General features: G+C 36.9%; 1 protein-coding gene across 1 annotated transcript in view; it reads left to right on the top strand.

Moving 5' to 3' along the window:
• LOC132155160 (epidermal growth factor receptor-like) overlaps positions 1–19347 on the top strand; it is a 61276-nt gene extending 41929 nt beyond the window's left edge. The window contains exons 19-28 of the mRNA XM_059564015.1: positions 115–213; positions 6680–6865; positions 8125–8280; positions 8621–8696; positions 8947–9093; positions 9933–10030; positions 11987–12151; positions 13723–13764; positions 17690–17783; positions 18630–19347. Of these exons, the coding sequence (XP_059419998.1) occupies positions 115–213; positions 6680–6865; positions 8125–8280; positions 8621–8696; positions 8947–9093; positions 9933–10030; positions 11987–12151; positions 13723–13764; positions 17690–17783; positions 18630–18991 (1425 nt within the window). The 3' untranslated portion in view covers positions 18992–19347. The remainder of the gene's footprint in view (positions 1–114; positions 214–6679; positions 6866–8124; positions 8281–8620; positions 8697–8946; positions 9094–9932; positions 10031–11986; positions 12152–13722; positions 13765–17689; positions 17784–18629) is intronic.
• Positions 19348–20059: the final 712 nt, after the last annotated feature.

Raw genomic sequence — 20059 nt, 5'->3', positions numbered from 1 at the left:
TATCTTTTTATGTCAGGATGATTTCAGCTGTGAAACCTCATCGGTTACAAAACACTGGGTGTTGCTTTGTTTGCGACATGAAATATTAAGACAGTTATGTGTCTATTCCTGCAGGGCTTGTGGGTTCCAGAGGGAGAGAATGTGAAGATCCCTGTCGCCATTAAGGTCTTACGAGAAGCCACGTCTCCCAAAGCAAACAACGAGATCTTGGATGTGAGTATTAGAGTCTGAATCTCAGTTTTTCGTCCTGTCACATTTGACCTTAGTCACTATTTAGATTGTGATTCAAGATCTTGTTTTCAGTTTACTGCTGAAAATGCTGCATAGACAATTAAAAAAGGGTTTAACAAGTGACAAGTTGTTTGCAGATGCCACTTGGTTAGATATTTTGCATCTAATGCAGTGAAGTTTACGGAGCCCCGCATATGACATGCAAGAAAAAATAAATAAATTGTGCGCACGATTTACTAATTCGTTCCCTCAATGTACTAAAACATGCAGACGATTACTATTGCATTCCCTCGATTTACAATTGCGTTCCCTCAATTTGCTAAATCGTGAGTACGATTTAGCAAATTGAGCAAACGAATTAGGAAATCATGCGCACAATTTATAAATCGAGTGAATGAAATAGTAAATCGAGGGAACACAATAGTAAATCGAGGGAACGCAATAGTAAATCGAGGGAACGCAATAGTAATCGTGTGCACGTTTTAGTACATTTAGGGAACGAATTAGTAAATCGCTCACACAATTTAGCCTAATATTTTTTCCTGCATGTCATGTGCGGGGATCCATAGAAGTGTGGCTTAAATTTCCAAATACTTTTTGGGGCACTATAATCTTGACTCAATCAAAAACAAAATTAGAAAGTTGGCTTTGTATTTCACCAAAATCAAGCACTTTTCTCTGCATTCTTTGCCTATAATTTGATTATTCATGCATCTGTGCTGTATCTGTGTGATCCAGTTAACATGTCAATTATTTCAGTAAACACAGACAGTAAAATCAACATTTCGTCATTCTAGTTAAGTCACCTTTACAACCTGAATTCCGGAAAAGTTGGGACGTTTTTAAAATTTTAATAAAATGAAAACTAAAAGACTTTCAAATCACATGAGCCAATATTTTATTCACAATAGAACATAGATAACATAGCAAATGTTTAAACTGAGAAAGTTTACAACTTTATGCACAAAATGAGCTCATTTCAATTTTGATTTCTGCTACAGGTCTCAAAATAGTTGGGACGGGGCATGTTTACCATGGTGTAGCATCTCCTTTTCTTTTCAAAACAGTTTGAAGACGTCTGGGCATTGAGGCTATGAGTTGCTGGAGTTTTGCTGTTGGAATTTGGTCCCATTCTTGCCTTATATAGATTTACAGCTGCTGAAGAGTTCGTGGTCGTCTTTGACGTATTTTTCGTTTAATGATGCGCCAAATGTTCTCTATAGGTGAAAGATCTGGACTGCAGGCAGGCCAGGTTAGCACCCGGACTCTTCTACGACGAAGCCATGCTGTTGTTATAGCTGCAGTATGTGGTTTTGCATTGTCCTGCTGAAATAAACAAGGCCTTCCCTGAAATAGACGTTGTTTGGAGTGAAGCATATGTTGCTCTAAAACCTTTATATACCTTTCAGCATTCACAGAGCCTTCCAAAACATGCAAGCTGCCCATACCGTATGCACTTATGCACCCCCATACTATCAGAGATGCTGGCTTTTGAACTGAACGCTGATAACATGCTGGAAGGTCTCCCTCCTCTTTAGCCCGGAGGACACGGCGTCCGTGATTTCCAACAAGAATGTCAAATTTGGACTCGTCTGACCATAAAACACTATTCCACTTTGAAATAGTCCATTTTAAATGAGCCTTGGCCCACAGGACACGACGGCGCTTCTGGACCATGTTCACATATGGCTTCCTTTTTGCATGATAGAGCTTTAGTTGGCATCTGCTGATGGCACGGCGGATTGTGTTTACCGACAGTGGTTTCTGAAAGTATTCCTGGGCCCATTTAGTAATGTCATTGACACAATCATTCCGATGAGTGATGCAGTGTCGTCTGAGAGCCCGAAGACCACGGGCATCCAATAAAGGTCTCCGGCCTTGTCCCTTATGCACAGAGATTTCTCCAGTTTCTCTGAATCTTTTGATGATGTTATGCACTGTAGTTGATGAGATTTGCAAAGCCTTTGCAATTTGACGTTGAGGAACATTGTTTTTAAAGTTTTCCACAATTTTTTTACGCAGTCTTTCACAGATTGGAGAGCCTCTGCCCATCTTTACTTCTGAGAGACTCTGCTTCTCTAAGACAAAGCTTTTATAGCTAATCATGTTACAGACCTGATATCAATTAACTTAATTAATCACTAGATGTTCTCCCAGCTGAATCTTTTCAAAACTGCTTGCTTTTTGTTGCCCCCGTGCCAACTTTTTTGAGACCTGTAGCAGGCATTAAATTTTAAATGAGCTAATTAAGTGGATAAAAGTGTAAAATTTCTCAGTTTAAACATTTGCTACGTTATCTATGTTCTATTGTGAATAAAATATTGGCTCATGTGATTTGAAATTCCTTTAGTTTTCATTTTATTAAAATTTAAAAAACGTCCCAACTTTTCCGGAATTCGGGTTGTATTTATATAGCGCTTTAAACAAAATACATTGCGTCAAAGCAACTGAACAACATTCATTGGGAAAACAGTGTGTCAATAATGCAAAATGATAGTTAAAGGCAGTTCATCATTGAATTCAGTGATGTCATCTCTGTTCAGTTAAATAGTGTCTGTGCATTTATTTGCAATCAAGTCAACGATATCGCTGTAGATGAAGTGACCCCAACTAAGCAAGCCAGAGGCGACAGCGGCAAGGAACCGAAACTCCATCGGTGAGAGAATGGAGAAAAAAACCTTGGGAGAAACCAGGCTCAGTTGGGGGGCCAGTTCTCCTCTGACCAGACGAAACCAGTAGTTCAATTCCAGGCTGCAGCAAAGTCAGATTGTGCAGAAGAATCATCTGTTTCCTGTGGTCTTGTCCTGGTGGTCCTCTGAGACAAGGTCTTTACAGGGGATCTGTATCTGGGGCTCTAGTTGTCCTGGTCTCCGCTGTCTTTCAGGGCAGTAGAGGTCCTTTCTAGGTGCTGATCCACCATCTGGTCTGGATACGTACTGGATCCGGGTGACTGCAGTGACCCTCTGATCTGGATACAGACTGGATCTGGTTATTACGGTGACCTCGGAATAAGAGAGAAACAGACAAATATTAGCGTAGATGCCATTCTTCTAATGATGTAGCAAGTACATAGGGTGTTATGTGAAGTGTTCCCGGTTCCGGTTTACCTAACTAATGCAGCCTAAAAATCCTTTAACGGATTTGGATATTAAAAGCATATTAGTATGTTATGTGTAAGCCAGGTTAAAGAGATGGGTCTTTAATCTAGATTTAAACTGCAAGAGTGTGTCTGCCTCCCAAACAATGTTAGGTAGATTATTCCAGAGTTTAGGCGCCAAATAGGAAAAGGATCTGCCGCCCGCAGTTGATTTTGATATTCTAGGTATTATCAAATTGCCTGAGTTTTGAGAACGTAGCAGACGTAGAGGATTATGATGTAAAAGGAGCTCATTCAAATACTGAGGTGCTAATTCATTCAGGGCTTTATAAGTAATAAGCAATATTTTAAAATCTATACGATGTTTGATAGGGAGCCAGTGCAGTGTTGACAGGACTGGGCTAATATGGTCATACTTCCTGGTTCTAGTAAGAACTCTTGCTGCTGCATTTTGGACTAGCTGTAGTTTGTTTACTAAGCGTGCAGAGCAACCACCCAATAAAGCATTACAATAATCTAACCTTGAGGTCATAAATGCATGGATTAACATTTCTGCATTTGACATTGAGAGAATAGGCCGTAATTTAGATATATTTTTGAGATGGAAAAATGCAGTTTTACAAATGCTAGAAACATGGCTTTCTAAGGAAAGAATGCGATCAAATAGCACACCTAGGTTCCTAACTGATGACGAAGAATTGACAGAGCAACCATCAAGTCTAAGACAGTGTTCTACGTTATTACAAGCAAAGTTTTTAGGTCCTATAATTAACACCTCTGTTTTTTCAGAATTTAGCAGTAAGAAATTACTCGTCATCCAGTTTTTTATATCGACTATGCATTCCATTAGTTTTTCAAATTGGTGTGTTTCACCGGGTCATGAAGAAATTTAGACATTTAAACAGTGAAAGCTAACACCATGTTTCCTGATGATATCTCCCAAGGGTAACATATAAAGCGTGAAGAGTAGCGGCCCTAGTACTGAGCCTTGAGGTACTCCATACTGCACTTGTGATTTGATATGATATATCTTCATTCACTGCTACGAACTGATGGCGGTCATATAAGTACGATTTAAACCATGCTAATGCACTTCCATTAATGCCAACAAGGTGTTCAAGTCTATGCAAAAGAATGTTGTGGTCAATTGTGTCAAACGCAGCACTAAGATCCAATAAAACTAATAGAGAAATACACCCACGATCAGATGATAAGAGTAGATCATTTGTAACTCTAAGGAGAGCAGTCTCAGTACTATGATACGGTCTAAGTCCTGACTGGAAATCCTCACATATACCATTTTTCTCTAAGAAGGAATATAATTGTGAGGATACCACCTTTTCTAGTATCTTGGACAGAAAAAGGAGATTTGAGATTGGTCTAATTAACTAGTTCTTTGGGGTCAAGTTGTGGTTTTTTGATGAGAGGCTTAATAACAGCCAGTTTGAAGGTTTTGGGGACATATCCTAATGACAATAAGGAATTAATAATAGTCAGAAGAGGATCTATGACTTCAGGAAGCACCTCTTTTAGGAGCTTAGATGGTATAGGGTCTAACATTCATGTTGTTGGTTTAGATGATTTAACAAGTTTATACAATTCTTCCTCTCCTATAGTAGAGAATGAGTGGAAATGTTCCTCAGGGGGTCTATAGTGCACTGTCTGATGCGATACTGTAGCTGACGGCTGAATGGTTGCAATTTTATCTCTAATAGTATCGATTTTAGAAGTAAAGTAGTTCATAAAGTCATTACTGCTTTGGTGTTGGGAAATGTCAACACTTGTTGAGGCTTTATTTTTCGTTAATTTAGCCACTGTATTGAATAAATACCTGGGGTTATGTTTGTTGTCTTCTAAAAGAGAAGAAAAGTAATCGGATCTAGCAGTTTTTAATGCTTTTCTGTATGATAGGTTACTTTCCCGCCAATACGAAATACCTCTATTTTATTTTCCTCCAGCTGCGCTCCATTTTTCGGGCTGCTCTCTTTAGGGTGCGAGTATGCTCATTATACCATGGTGTCAAACTGTTTTCCTTAACCTTCCTTAAGCGTAGAGGAGCAACTGTATTTAAAGTGCTAGAAAAGAGAGAGTCCATAGTTTCTGTTACATCATCAAGTTGTTCTGAGGTTTTGGATATGCTAAGGAATTTGGATACATCAGGAAGATAACTTAAAAAGCAGTCTTTTGTGGTAGAAGTGATGGTTCTTCCATACTTGTAACAAGAAGTAGAATTTACAATTTTGGCTATATGAAGTTTGCACAAAACTAAATAATGATCTGAGATATCATCACTTGGCTGCATAATTTCAACACTATCAACATTAATTCCATGTGACAGTATTAAATCTAGAGTATGATTTCGACAATGAGTAGGTCCTGAAACGTGTTGTCTAACCCCAATAGAGTTCAGAATGTCTATAAATGCTGATCCCAATGCATCTTTTTCATTATCAACAACTATTAAACTATTAATAACTATTAAAACTTTATCTGCAGCCAGAACTAACTCGGATGTAAAATCACCAAACTCTTTAATAAAGTCTGTATGGTGCCCTGGTGGCCTGTATACAGTAGCCAGAACAAAAATAACAGGGGATTTATCATTAACATTTGTTTCTCTGGATAATGTTATATGAAGCACCATTACTTCAAACGACTTATACTTGAAGCCTGCCCTCTGAGAAATCCTGAAAACCTTGTTATAAATTGAAGCAACACCTCCCCCTTTGCCTTTAAGACGCATCTTAAGATGATGATGATGACTGTGCAGAAAAGGCCTTATTTTCCAGTAAATTCTTTACTACATAACCTCGAGTTAAAGGGTAACCTGACCAGTTCCCGCTGGATGTTGTGTGGAGTTGATGTAGAACAGAAAACTTCCTGCTTTCTGCATGCGTTCCATCACTGCAACAGCAAACAAGATCTTTCTAACTCTTTCTAAAGAATGTCATTTCCTCAAGTATTCTGTTTGATTTTCAGGATGTGGCTGCGCAGGCTGCTTCTCGAGGTCACTTTGAAGATAACTCGCCCAGAACAGTATAACCTTCTGAGTCTGCAGAAACTGAAATCTAACAGATCTGCACAGTCCTTTGAACATAAAAAAGAAAATAAAAGAATTGAAAGGGGGTTGTTGGTATTGGCTCTGGATTATTGACCAGGGGTTTAATTATTGTGTTCCTGCTAAGTTTACTTTTTCTTCAGAACGCCAGGCCTCCATCTCTGTAAATATTTGTAATGCGCTCTAGGCACCTCATTTGTTAGTTTTAAGTCTGTAGGGACTATATACAGTGACTGTATAGTATATACTGTATATGTAGCATTTGTGCTGAGCTCATTTGTTTGTATCTACAGGAGGCCTATGTGATGGCGAGCATTGAGCATCCTCACGTGTGTCGTCTGCTTGGCATCTGCTTGACCTCCACCGTCCAGCTTATCACCCAGTTGATGCCCTATGGCTGTTTGCTGGACTACGTCAGAGAAAATAAGGAGAGCATTGGCTCTCAACCCCTGCTCAACTGGTGTGTGCAGATTGCTAAGGTAAACGGATTGTCATGAGTCATTTCATTTGATGATGAACATGTCTTGAGATGTCAATTTAATTTGTTTCCTTTTTAACATTTATTTTAGTATTTAAATGTATTATTTTAAATAAAATTATGAATTACAATTATTAACAATTCATTTGATTCATTATTAATTGATATGCTTCTCTAGTTTAATTTACACCACAGTATTTTCTCCCATTTCTCAATTTGTCCTGTTTGAAAGGCTGAAAATGCAGTTTAATACATAATGTTTAAAGTAAAACTAGAAGATATACGAATATAGTTTTAGATTTAGAATGAACTGATGTGCCTATCCAGGTTTATTGCTGGTGATATAAAACTTAAAATAGGTAATATCACTCATAACTCAGAAATATTATTTTTTTACTCATTTCTCATTTCTGAAGTGCAAATCAGTAGCTGTGAAGATTATTTTAGGAGACAGGCCTCTTTGGTCCTCACTGCTGATGGAATAACATTTCTTTTTTGATCAGAGTATGACTAGAAAATGTAGTGATATGATTGATATGATGATTTAACATTTCGAGGAAACCTTGATCAAATATACTTTCATGTTCTCAAATACTGCCTGACTTTTTTGAATAGCATCAGTTTGCACAGTAATTTATGTAACTGTTGTGTTTCCAACTATCCCCTAATGATCCATTTAATGTTTTCCCTAATCTATGGACTTCTTAGAGCCTATTTACACTTATTTTACTCGATCAGTCACTGAATGACATTTGATTTGATGATAAACAGGTTTTTTTTTTGTTTTTGAGATGTCAATTTAAAATTTTCAGTACAATTAATGTTTTTTTATATAATATTATTTATAACAATTATCAACAATTAATTTGATTAATTTTAATTGACGGGCCACCCCAGTTTTATCCGGGCACTTCTTAGAGCCCATTTACGTTTTCTGTAGTCACTTCATTGTCATGATTAGTCAGTTTGCAATCAGAATTGTTCAGAAAAGTTCCATAAAAATCTAATAATAATAGGAATTAATTCACTTCTGTGATTTTTATATATATATATATATATATATATATATATATATATATATATATATATATATATGTTTATCATTAAACATTTAGAAGCTTTTGGGATGATATGCAGACATGAAGGCCACATTAAAAAATTTGATTTTGTTACCATTGAATTTTCATTCCAGCTTGAAGGAGCACATCATCATATTAGCTCATGTCAACAAATCTTTTGAATTTCTCTGACTTTTATTAGGGAATGAGTTACCTAGAAGAGCGCCATCTTGTGCACAGAGACTTGGCTGCTCGTAATGTGCTGGTGAAGACCCCTCAACATGTAAAGATCACTGATTTTGGCCTGGCCAAGCTGTTGAATGCTGATGAGAAGGAATATCACGCAGAGGGCGGAAAGGTCTGGTATTTCTTTTTGTGAGAAAGTGGATATCAATTGCAGAATTTGAGCATTTTTTCATTTCATTTCTTGTCAAGACCAATTTATTTGTATAGCGCTTTTCACAATACACGTAATTACAGAAATTCATACTGTTTATAATGCCTTAGTGCTTTACCGTAAACTGTCATAAACACTAATGAAGTGATGAATGTGGCCTCATTAGTGTCTCAACAGTATAAGACTAGAACTACTAACAATCAGATGTTCATCTTTAGAAAGCATCCAATGTGTTCACTTTCAATTATAACATTTGAAATAGAGATTGCATGTTTCTATGTCTGTCTGTATCCTTCAACAGGTGCCAATAAAATGGATGGCACTGGAATCCATCCTGCAAAGGACATACACCCACCAGAGTGATGTCTGGAGTTATGGTGACTAACAGTTTGATAATATCAGAAATATTTGCCATTGCTTTTTTCAGACATTAAAGTTAACATTAAAAAGTTTTGGTCCATTTAACTTTAGTACACTTCAGAGTACAAAAGAAAACTCATTAAGAAAAAAAAGTTTTCTTTGAAATTGTAGGAAGTGGATAGGTTTGATTTTGATTCATGTTGACTTTAATAGCTTTCTCAGTATTGAATGAATTTATCAGTTCTTCACTGAATGATATGCTACTAGGTGTGACAGTCTGGGAACTGATGACATTTGGAACAAAGCCCTATGATGGAATTCCTGCACGTGAAATTGCCGAAGTTCTAGAGAAAGGAGAGAGGCTTCCACAGCCTCCTATCTGCACCATTGATGTGTACATGATAATGGTCAAATGTAAGTGTAATTCATTGCTGTATTGTGAAGTAGACATATATAGTTCTTTCTTCCAGTTTAATAAATGGTTTTCACAAATGAAACCCATTAATGTGCCATACAATTGTTAAATCTATTTTTCCAGTAAAGGTATCCCATCTATATGGAAAAGCAATGGCTTTGTGTGTTTTATACATATTGTCCATAAAACAATTGTTATGAGGTGGAACCAGTGATAGAATTACTTCCCTCTGAAAGATAAGATATGACCATAGCAAGAAAAAGCATTTTTTAACTGCTTAGTAACTCATCATTCTTTATATAGCTGTAGTAGTGATGACTTCTTCTTTTTTTAGGGATGTATAGATCATTCAATACTGATGATTATTATTATTATTATTGTTGTTGTTGTTGTTGTTATTTCATATTATTAAATCAATAAGATTGTCAAGTTATAGTTGACTAACTTCAAATGGCAGATTCTTCAAATTATTTTGTTTAATTAAATTCAAAATGAAACGCTACAACTATAATTTTAATTCCTGAAAGAAATTTTAGGCATAGCAACACTATAGTGTGTGAAATCAAAAATAAAAATTAATTCCGAGGTTACTTTAAATTATTAGTATTTTCAAGGATTTACTCAAATATCCAATATCGGCCAATATCCTATATCAAATGATACCTATAAATTAAAAAGTCCATATAAAAAATATTGACCAATATCCAATATGATACTGATATATTGTGCATCGCTAATTTAATTGCATCTGAAAAAAAAGCAACATTAGAGTAGTTTAGAGATGATACATTTAGAATTCTTAAATGTAAAGTTTTTCATCATCTCCTTTATCATCCAGGTTGGATGATTGATGCAGAGAGCAGGCCTCGCTTCAGGGAGCTCATCGCTGAGTTTACTAAAATGGCACGTGACCCATCCCGCTATCTCGTCATTCAGGTAAGAGAATCACAAATCAGATTTCTTCATTGGAGCATTGCTCACGTCTGATCACTGATAAATGTGATCAATTTATTTCTCTTCACTCTCTGAGGCAGAAGTCTCCAAACTCATCCTTTCTAATCATCCTACTACTTGCCAGCATTAACACATCCCTCCACACTGGTGTTTTTTTTCCTTATCATTTAGACAGGCTTGTATAACTCCACTACTTAAGAAACCCACCCTCAACCCATCTCTTTTAGAGAACTACAGACCAGTTTTCCTTCTTCCTTTCACTGCAAAAACACTTGAACGAGCTGTGTTCAACAAAGTTTCTGCATTTCTCACAGAGAACAACCTCCTTGACCAATCTGGCTTCAGAAGTGGACATTCAACTGAGACTGCCTGGGTCTCAGTTGTTGAAGCACTTAGACTGGCAAGGGCTGAATACAAATCTTCAGTACTTATCCTGCTTGATCTGTCCGCTGCTTTTGACACCACTGGTTAACCACCAGATCCTCCTATCAACCCTACTGGCAAAGGGCATCTCAGGAACCACACTTCAATGGTTTGAGTCTTACCTATCAGATAGGTCCTTCCAAGTATCTTGGAGAGGTGAGATGTCCAAGTCACAACATCTAACTACTGGGGTGCCTCAGGGCTCAGTACTTGGACCACTTCTCTTCTCTGTCTACATGGCATCATTAGGTTCTGTTATTCAGAAACATGGCTTTTCATACCACTGCTATGCTGACGACACCCAACTCTACCTCTCATTCCATCCTGATGATCCGACGGTAGCTACCCTCATCTCAGCTTGTCTAATAGACATTTCTTGCTGGATGATGGACCATCACCTTCAACTCAACCTTGCCAAGACAGAACTGCTTGTGATTCCAGCAAACCCATCGTTTCATCACAATTTCACCATCAAGTTAGGCACATCAACCATAACTCCTTCAAAAACAGCTAGAAGCCTTGGAGTTATGATTGATGATCAGCTGACTTTCTCAGACCACATTGCTAAAACTGTCAGATCCTGCAGATTTGCTTTATTCAACATCAAGAAGATCAGGCCCTTTTTTTCAGAACATGCTGCACAACTCCTTGTTCAAGCTCTTGTTCTGTCCAGGCTGGACTATTGCAATGCTCTCTTGGCAGGTCTTCCAGCCAATTCTATCAAACCTTTACAATTAATCCAGAACGTGGCAGCAAGATTAATTTTTAATGAACCAAAAAGAATACACGTCACACCTCCGTTTATCAATTTGCACTGGCTTCCAATAGATGCTCGCATAAAATTCAAGGCATTGATGTTTGCCTACAAAACTACCACTGGCTCTGCACCCATTTACCTAAATTTGTTACTTCAGACTTATGTGCCCTCTAGAAGCTTGCGTTCTGCAAGTGAACATCGCTTGATTGGGCCATCCCAAAGAAGCACAAAGTCACTTTTACTGACTTTTAAATTAAATGTTCCCTCCTGGTGGAATGACCTCCCCAACTCAATCCGAGCAGCTGAGTCCTTAGCCATCTACAAGAATCGGCTTAAAACACATCTCTTCCATCCTTATTTGACCCTCTAACTTTAACACTCACTATACTAATTCTATTTCTATTCTTTAAAAAAAATGTAACTACCTTTCTAATCTTTTTGTATTCTATTTTATTTTCATTTATTATGCAATTATGTGTGTGTGTGTGTGTGTGTATGTATATATATATATATATAGACCTCTAACACTAGCTTGCTCTATTCTTTTTCTATTCTATCTGTTTTCTTTTTATTTATTATATTATTTAAAAGCCCTTGCTATGTGTACTGTGTTAAGCTAACTGAGACTTGTTATAGCACTTATATATCATTGCTCTTTTTGCTGTTTTTGATTGATTCCACTGTTCTCATTTGTAAGTCGCTTTGGATAAAAGCGTCTGCTAAATGAATAAATGTAATAATGTTTTCCTGTTAAACAGGGTGATGATCGGATGCATTTACCCAGTCCTTCTGACTCCAAGTTCTACCGCAGTCTGATGAGCGGAGAGCTGGATGAAGCTGTGGATGCAGATGAGTATTTAGTGCCCAATCACAGCTTCTTCAGCAGCCCCAGCATCTCCCGCACGCAGCTGCTGCACTCTCTGGTAATACACACACACACTTTTGTTTGCATTAAAAGGTTTTTTTTTCTTCTTTTTTTTCAGCAGGGAAAGCCAGCTTTAAACAAGTGACAGTAAAGTATTTTACATTGTTACAAAAACTTATTTCAAATATAACATGCTGTTCTTTTGAACTTTCTATTTATAAAAAATCCTGAAAAAAAAATGAAAATATACAACAAAAAATATTGAGAAGCACAATGTTTTCAACACTGATAATAAGAAATGTTTCTTGATCATCTGACGCTGAAGACTTATTTACTTTTCAAAAATTTTTAAAATAGGAACCAGTTATTAAAAATGTCACATTACTATTTTTATTGTTTTTTGATCATGTAAATGCAGCCTTGCTACTTAAATTACCAATATTAAAATGTATACTATTTTGTTTAAATAAATTCAAAGTAAAAAAACTAAAAAATTATAAATAAATATAAACTCAATAGTTAACATTTTAAGTTAATGTAGGCATCACAGCATCTTAATTACAATATAAAAAAAAATAATATTAAGTTTCAGTTTGAAACAGTTTTCCATTTTAGATTTAAGGGCATACATGAATATCGGCCAATATACATCCAATATTACACAATGCCGATAAGTGAAGAAATCTTTAATATTAGCCTATAACGATACTGTATAATGTGATACTGTATGAATGAGTGTAGATCAAAGTAGGCGAGCAAAAATAAAATTTAGAGTTCTATATTCTGTACTAAATTATATACTAAATGAATGCAATAGCCCTATGGACAGCCTGTCTTAAAACATCTGTCCCAGCTAAACAGTGACTGGATGTGATATCAAATCTGATGACAGTGTTGTGTGCTTTCGCTCAAAAGGACAGAAAGTTTATATTGCAGAGGCGTATGTACCTGGCCTGATTTTCGTCTTCTTCTTGCCTGGCCTTCTTCACCCACTTTCTGTTCCGCTGTCCTTCTGTCTCTGCGACTTCTGCCCCGCTTCCTCCCAGCTGCCTCCTGATTAATGACCGTTCCGCAGCAGAAAAGCAAAGCATGTCTGTCCAAGACGACTGGCCAGGCCTCCGCATTCTGAGTGTTTCCTGGCCTCAAGCCTGTCGCTATGTGCGTGCAAAGCTCCTTCAGCCTTTCAAGTCTGATTGCTTTCACGGGCAACACTTGTTACATTTTTTTTGGCAGAACGAAGACCTTGAGCTCAGACGGAGTCTTATATAACACAGCCATTGAGGCATAGCCATTTAAGGCTGTAGTTTCTCTGGCAGATGGTAGCTTATTTAGCTTGTGTTTTCCCCCTAGTTCCTTGTGTTTTATGAACGCGTTTTGTAATGGTCCAGTAGCCTCAATAAGGCTGGGTTCTGTTCTCCTCGAAACAGGTACGGGCCTGTTTTGTGCATGTGGTGTTGAATTCAAAGATATATCCAGTCCTCAGTCATCATCTTTCAACACCCATTTGCACTATTTATTAAAAAACTATTGAAAGATAGCTTATTTCAGAACAGTATTTGCTTTACGTTACAAATATATACTTGTTTTTAAAGATTTAATAATAAACATGGTTACTATGTTTTGTTTCAGAGTCTCAACAGTAGCATTGGGAACTGTCATAGCAGAAACGGGGTAAGTTACTCATATCAAATCAAATGAATTTCATTTTTATTTAAAGAGCACAATAAAACAACAAGAGTTGACTACTGTTCTGTACAAACCATACTAAAATAAACATCAAAAATATTATATTATAGACTGCAATGCAATAAAGGGAGGAGACAACAAAACACTAATAAGTTATTCACCTTAGACTGTAGGAGCATTTAAAAATTTGGGTTTATAAGTAAATTCAGATTAAACTAATCTGGGGGAAACCAGAAGACTATTCCACAGTTTTGGCCCAGCAATGGAAACAACAATTCATGCCACTACTTTAGTCTGAATCTCGGGACCATCAAAAATCTTTGCTCAAGATCACCTCAGAGATCTAATAGATATATTTCCATTCAAAAGGTCAGAGAGACAGGTAGGTACTGATCCGGTCAGAGCTTTAAACACAAAAAGTACCATTTTAAGTTCTGTAATGGAATGGCAGCCACTTCAGAGAGCATAATATAGGGGAGATATGATAAAATTTCAGAAATCTGGCAGCAGCATTTTGAACCACTTGAATACATTTTATATTAGATTAACTTCATTTTAATTGGGCAGGGGAAGTGATTTAACTAAGTATAGAATAGTAACACCCAAGTTTTCCACAGAAGGTTTTACGTATAAGAGACCAAATCTCCCAAGTCACAATCAGAGATACCTGAAGTAGTTGAAGGCCCAAACACAATAACATCTGCTTTGCTCTTATTAAGAAAACTTGATATCAGACAGACACACTGCCAAAGGACCTTAAGCCTTTTTTATTGTGCTTCAAGGGCAAATAAGTTTGAGTGTCTCCAACATTAAAATGAAAGGACACCCCATGCTTCATAAAAATGAGAAAGGAACAGGGTCCAAAAATGGAGCCCTGATGTACTCCATAATTCAAAACAGAATTAAATGAAGAAAAACCATCAACACCAATTTAAAAAGTCATCATGTATTTATTGTTTCTTTTAATAAAAAGTTAAATAGTATTTAACTATGTTAGTAATATTAAATAAATAATTATATAATAATATTTTCTATTATGTATGTCAGGGTTCTGTCACTTCAGTCTTATTCATGGTTTTGTGACAGAGTCCTGACACTCTCCTTATGTTATTGTTTTCATGTGAGCGCGTGACTTTGAGACTGCTCGAGCCGTGCGCTCTTGTCTGCGTGTCCTGTTTCATGTTTGAGCATGGTGTTCGGATCCTGGCACTCATGTCTTGCTGAGTTTCGGTTTTGTGTCGGGGACTGGACACTCACGCTCCATGTTCTGTCTTGTTGTGGTAGCGTGCGATCCTCAAGTGTTGTCTTGTATTGTTGCACGCAGCTCGAGTTATCGGCTGCGTGCTGTAGCCACACTGGGTTGTACATAATAATTAACTCAAATGATATATTGGGAATTTGAATAATTAATCAGGAATATGATTAATATATATATCTCATATGACAGTTACATTGAAATTATTGAAGATGAAAAATAGCTCAATTGCATATATCAATAACTCATTACAAGGCACTGTAATTTACTCATTAATATGTCAATATTCCATTCTTCATATCAATAATAGTGATATCTCTTACTGTAAATTACCGCAAATCAAACAATGGTTTGTCCAGCAAACGGCCGTAAGATTAACTTATCAATTTTCAATAAAGTTATCACTTCTTATAATTCAAAGAAAAATATTCTCTGGCCATGAAAACATTATCCTATCATTATGAAATTTCGTTACTAAAAGTAAAAGCTTGTAGCTAAAGATCAGACATTTCATTGACTCGTAATGTGAGCGCAGAGGCAATCATGAATATATATTGGTCTTTAATAATTGAACTAATACATCAAACTACAAATCACACAGAGTAAATACGCGTACGACAATACAGACAGTAAACTTTGTACAAGACATAACAGAATCCAAATGAAGGAGAGAGAGAGAAAGAGAGAGAGAGAGAGAATGAGTGAGAGAGGATGAGAGATTTTAGCGTGATTACAGAATAAGCTCAGTTATGCAAACTCACAGACAGTAACCCTTGAAAGACAACAACGAATCAAATCACAGACAAACTTTAAGCAGCATTTAAATCTCCATAGAAAATGATACTTGCATGTGTCTCTTTGTGACTCGCCAGACAAGCGTGCGTGTGAGCTGGTCCTTTGTAGCTAGGCGTGTTCTCTCGTGTCTTTCAGTGCTGCTGCGGAATCGCGCGGTATATTTAAAAGGTTCAACAAAGCAATGTTTCAGAATTCGTCTTCCTCGTGTGGAGAGGCTAATAGGTGAATAAACTTAGTAATGAAAATAAACGAAAACAACGGAGATGAAAGCTCCCGAAGGAGCCATGGGAACGGCTGTTCTCTCAGCCGCCGTGCTGAGAGGGACCAGACAGGGACAAGAGGAGACAAGAAGAGCGTAAGAGCCAAGAGTATGTAAGAGAGAGAGGAACTTGGGTCAGTCCTTATGAACGTCCAATGAACGTCCGCGATCTGAAGTGGGAAAATGTTCCTTTGTCTCTGGGGAAAAACCCACTCTAATAAGTTCTGGCTTATCAGATTTCAGCAGTGATATTCTAGCAAGTTCGGAATTCCAGATTAATACATTTTACACACCTTTCATAGGTGGATAGTTGGGTCACAACATGACAATTCCAAAGATACCAAAAATTACATGTATAACTGATAGAAACACAACGTTACATTCATATGCAGAATTACACACATTTAAAGATTAACACACGATAAAATTGTAGATACTCCAATTTTTGATTATGGAAAACATCTAATGCACCAAAAAGAGACATTGAGAAAAGGTGCCAGTGAGCTGGCTTTTTCCTGTCCTGTTTGTTTGGTCATAAAGTTTGACGACCTGCTAAGGGGGTAGGGTTACAACACATGATTCTATTTGAGAACATTAAAATTAGGAGAAACATTTCCCATTTACAAATCAGCAATTTATAATCCTCGCATAACAAGGATTAACCATTTTATGCAACGCACAAACATATTCAAAATACATATTATTAAGGACTTACATAAAGAGCGTAAAGAAAAGTTTGTGTGTGTGTGTGTTTAGGAATGTGGGTGTTTCGTTTCTCCTTTGAGGCTGCTCACGAGACTTTGGAATGTTTCGTCCAGTGTCGTAAATAATTTAAATCCAGCCAGGCTGGCGCCAGGCCAGGCATTTAGCTTAGAAAAAGTTGGGTTCATAAGCCTGAATTCAAAATCTACAAGCTTTGGTTTTGCATTGTTTTAGATTCAACGAACTGTGATTCATTAGTTCAGAACCCATGAATCGATGAACTGCATATCCGTTACAGTGCTTTCTTGTTCTATTTTGTCTTGTGCTGTTACACGCAGCTTAGTTTTGGCTGGCTGTGTGTTGTCTTGTGTGAACACGCAGCTTATGAGTTGTTGCGTGTTTGTGTTTATGCGTGTTTTTGTCTAATTCAAGCACATGGCTTGCGATTGGTTTGCTGGCCATGTGTTTTTGTTTTGTGTGAGCACATGGCTTTTGTCTTAGTTCCGATGTGCCATGTGCTCTTGTCAATTGTCTTGACCCCACCCATCTTGTTACCTAATTATTGATGTAATTTTCCCCACATGTGTTCCCTCGTTACCCTCCTCATTAGATCCCTATTTATTGTCCTTGTGTTTGCAGTCTGGTTCTCTCTGCATCATTCACTACCCGAACCCTGACAATGTATTTTCATATTTTGGATGAAAACCCCTGGTTAATAAAAGTTTGCATAGTTGAAGAAAAACACCTACAATATAAATATGAAATGTAAGACAAAGTTCTACTTGTTATGCAGCTGTACCCAGCTGTGCTTTTATAATCTTCTAGACAGTCACCTATTGTTAATTTAACCAGTTTAACCATGATGACGCTTGCTTTAATATGTTTTTCATTCTTGTCAGAATGGTTTCCCAGGAAGGGAGAACAGCTTGGTTCTGCGTTACATCCCAGACCCGACAGAACGCTCCCACGAGGGAGACTTCCAGCCCATTCCAGGTTGGAATAGTACACATTTTTACACTGCTTTTTTTTTTACATAAAACTAAATCATCAGGGATGACAGGCTAGCAAGTGCACACTACTTGTAGGCTATATGTTTTTTAATTAGGAACAGCCTGTAATTGTAATTTAAGTTTTCACTAAAAACACAAATCTCAGAATATGAAAATCTTGCCCATTGTGAAAAGGTTAAGTTTTTCAAAATATATAATGAAGTCATATAGGGTCGTCTGGAGCCCCTAAAAGAATATGGTGATGAAAAAAAATAAAATAAAATTTATATATATATATATATATATATATATATATATATATATACACACACATACATATATATATATATATATACACACACATACATATATATATATATACACACACATACATATATATATATATATACACACACATACATGTATATATATATATATATATGAGATGGGAGGGGAAACACAATATTTCTTGGGGGGGGATGCAAAGGTTTTGCATGCAAACTCAAAGTTTCTCAGCCAATCACAAATCTTTCTCAAGCAGACAGAAAGTTTTCAGGCACCTGTAAAACTTTTGCATGCACACACAAATGTTCTTGGGATCGTTAAGGTTTTGCAAGAGACCTTCTATCTCATTCTTTTTTAATACTACGTACGTCCCTAAAGGGCCTGCATAGGTTTGGAATGTCGTGAGGGAAATTAAATGATTTTAGGTGGCATTAACTGAAATAGATGTTAACATCCTCAGGGGATTTTTTTTTATATGTAGAGTTAGTACATCTTAACGAACTGCTAATTAAAATAATTGATGGAATAAATTGTTTTTTTAACCCCATATTGTCCTCTTTCTCAGAATACATCAACCAGAATGAATCACTGATGTCCAGCATGACCAACCCAATATACCAACACCCTGGACCCCCTCGCAAACTTCCGCACAATTCATCTGCGCTGGACGAAACGGAGGAAGAATACCTGAACTGCTTTAAGAGCCCCACTGCTGCTGCTGGCGCCCTACCTGAGTATCTGAACACGTCCCACACGCAGCTTCTCTCCAGTCAACCGTTCTTCAGCGTTCAGGCCTTCAACCCCCAGAACAGCATGGACAACCCAGACTACCAGCAGGACTTCTGCCCCCTGGAGCTCAAAACACACACCAATGGCCACTTGCCGGCTGCAGAAAACGCAGAATACATGGGGCTGGAAGTGCACTAGCACATTACAGAGAAAAGCAACTGTTCAAATGAGCCACTTTACAGTTGGTAAAAGATGGAAGGACATCTATTCATAGCAAACATTTTGCCAAGTTGTCAGACAGGTATGCCTGCCGTCAATGACAACTGTGGCTCTCTCCAAATGACTATGAATGACAACAGGATAGTAATCCCACGTCAATGCCAGTAGAAATATGCTGGTGTGCTGAAATGGCACATCATGAAACAAGCTCGTCAACATGCATGTAAAGTTTTTTAAGAGATCTGATTGCAGTCAGGTTAAAGGAATAGTTCACCCCAAAATTAAAATGTTGTCATCATTTACTCATCATCATGTCTTTCCGAACCTGTATAAGTTTCTTTCCGAACCTGTATAAGTTTCTTTCTTATGTTGAACACAAAAGAATATATTTTGAAGAATTTTGAAGAACCAAACTGTTGCTGAATACTATGGAAATACTATGGAAGTCAGTGGGGACCATCAGCTGTTTGATTAGCAGCATTCTTCAAAATATCTTATTTTATGTTCAACATAAGAAAGAAACTAATACAGGTTTGGAACGACATGTGGGTGAGTATATTTTTTGATGAGCTATCCCATTAATAATGTTTTAAATGAGCAAAAGATTACACAATTGCACTGTGCTCAATAGTGTCTGTAACCTTAAAACTTAGTTTTAAAGATACAGTTGCACCAAAAAGTATTTGAACACTGAAGTCGCATATAAAAATGTGCGAATTCCATTGCATTACAAAATATTAAGCTAAGTGACATCTCCCAACAAAAACAGTGTAGTTCATCATATTAATACATGAACATGTTCCACAGTTTGTCTTCATTTTGAATAACACTACAAACAGACTTCTAATATATATTTTTTTGAAATTCATATTTTTATTCAGCAACTAGTAAACTGATCAGAAGTGACAGTTAGACTGTAGCATCTTACAAAAAAAGTACATTTCAAATCAACATTAGTTTGAATTTTCATTAACAAATTCTAAAAATAATCTGTCCCACAAAAAAAAATATTAAGCAGCAAAAACTGTTCTCAACATTAATAAGAAA

This window comes from Carassius carassius, chromosome 12 (assembly GCF_963082965.1).
Source record: "Carassius carassius chromosome 12, fCarCar2.1, whole genome shotgun sequence".
Classification (NCBI taxonomy): Eukaryota; Metazoa; Chordata; class Actinopteri; order Cypriniformes; family Cyprinidae; genus Carassius; species Carassius carassius.
Note: the sequence above shows the minus strand (reverse complement) of the source record. Positions and strands in the feature narration are given on the sequence as shown.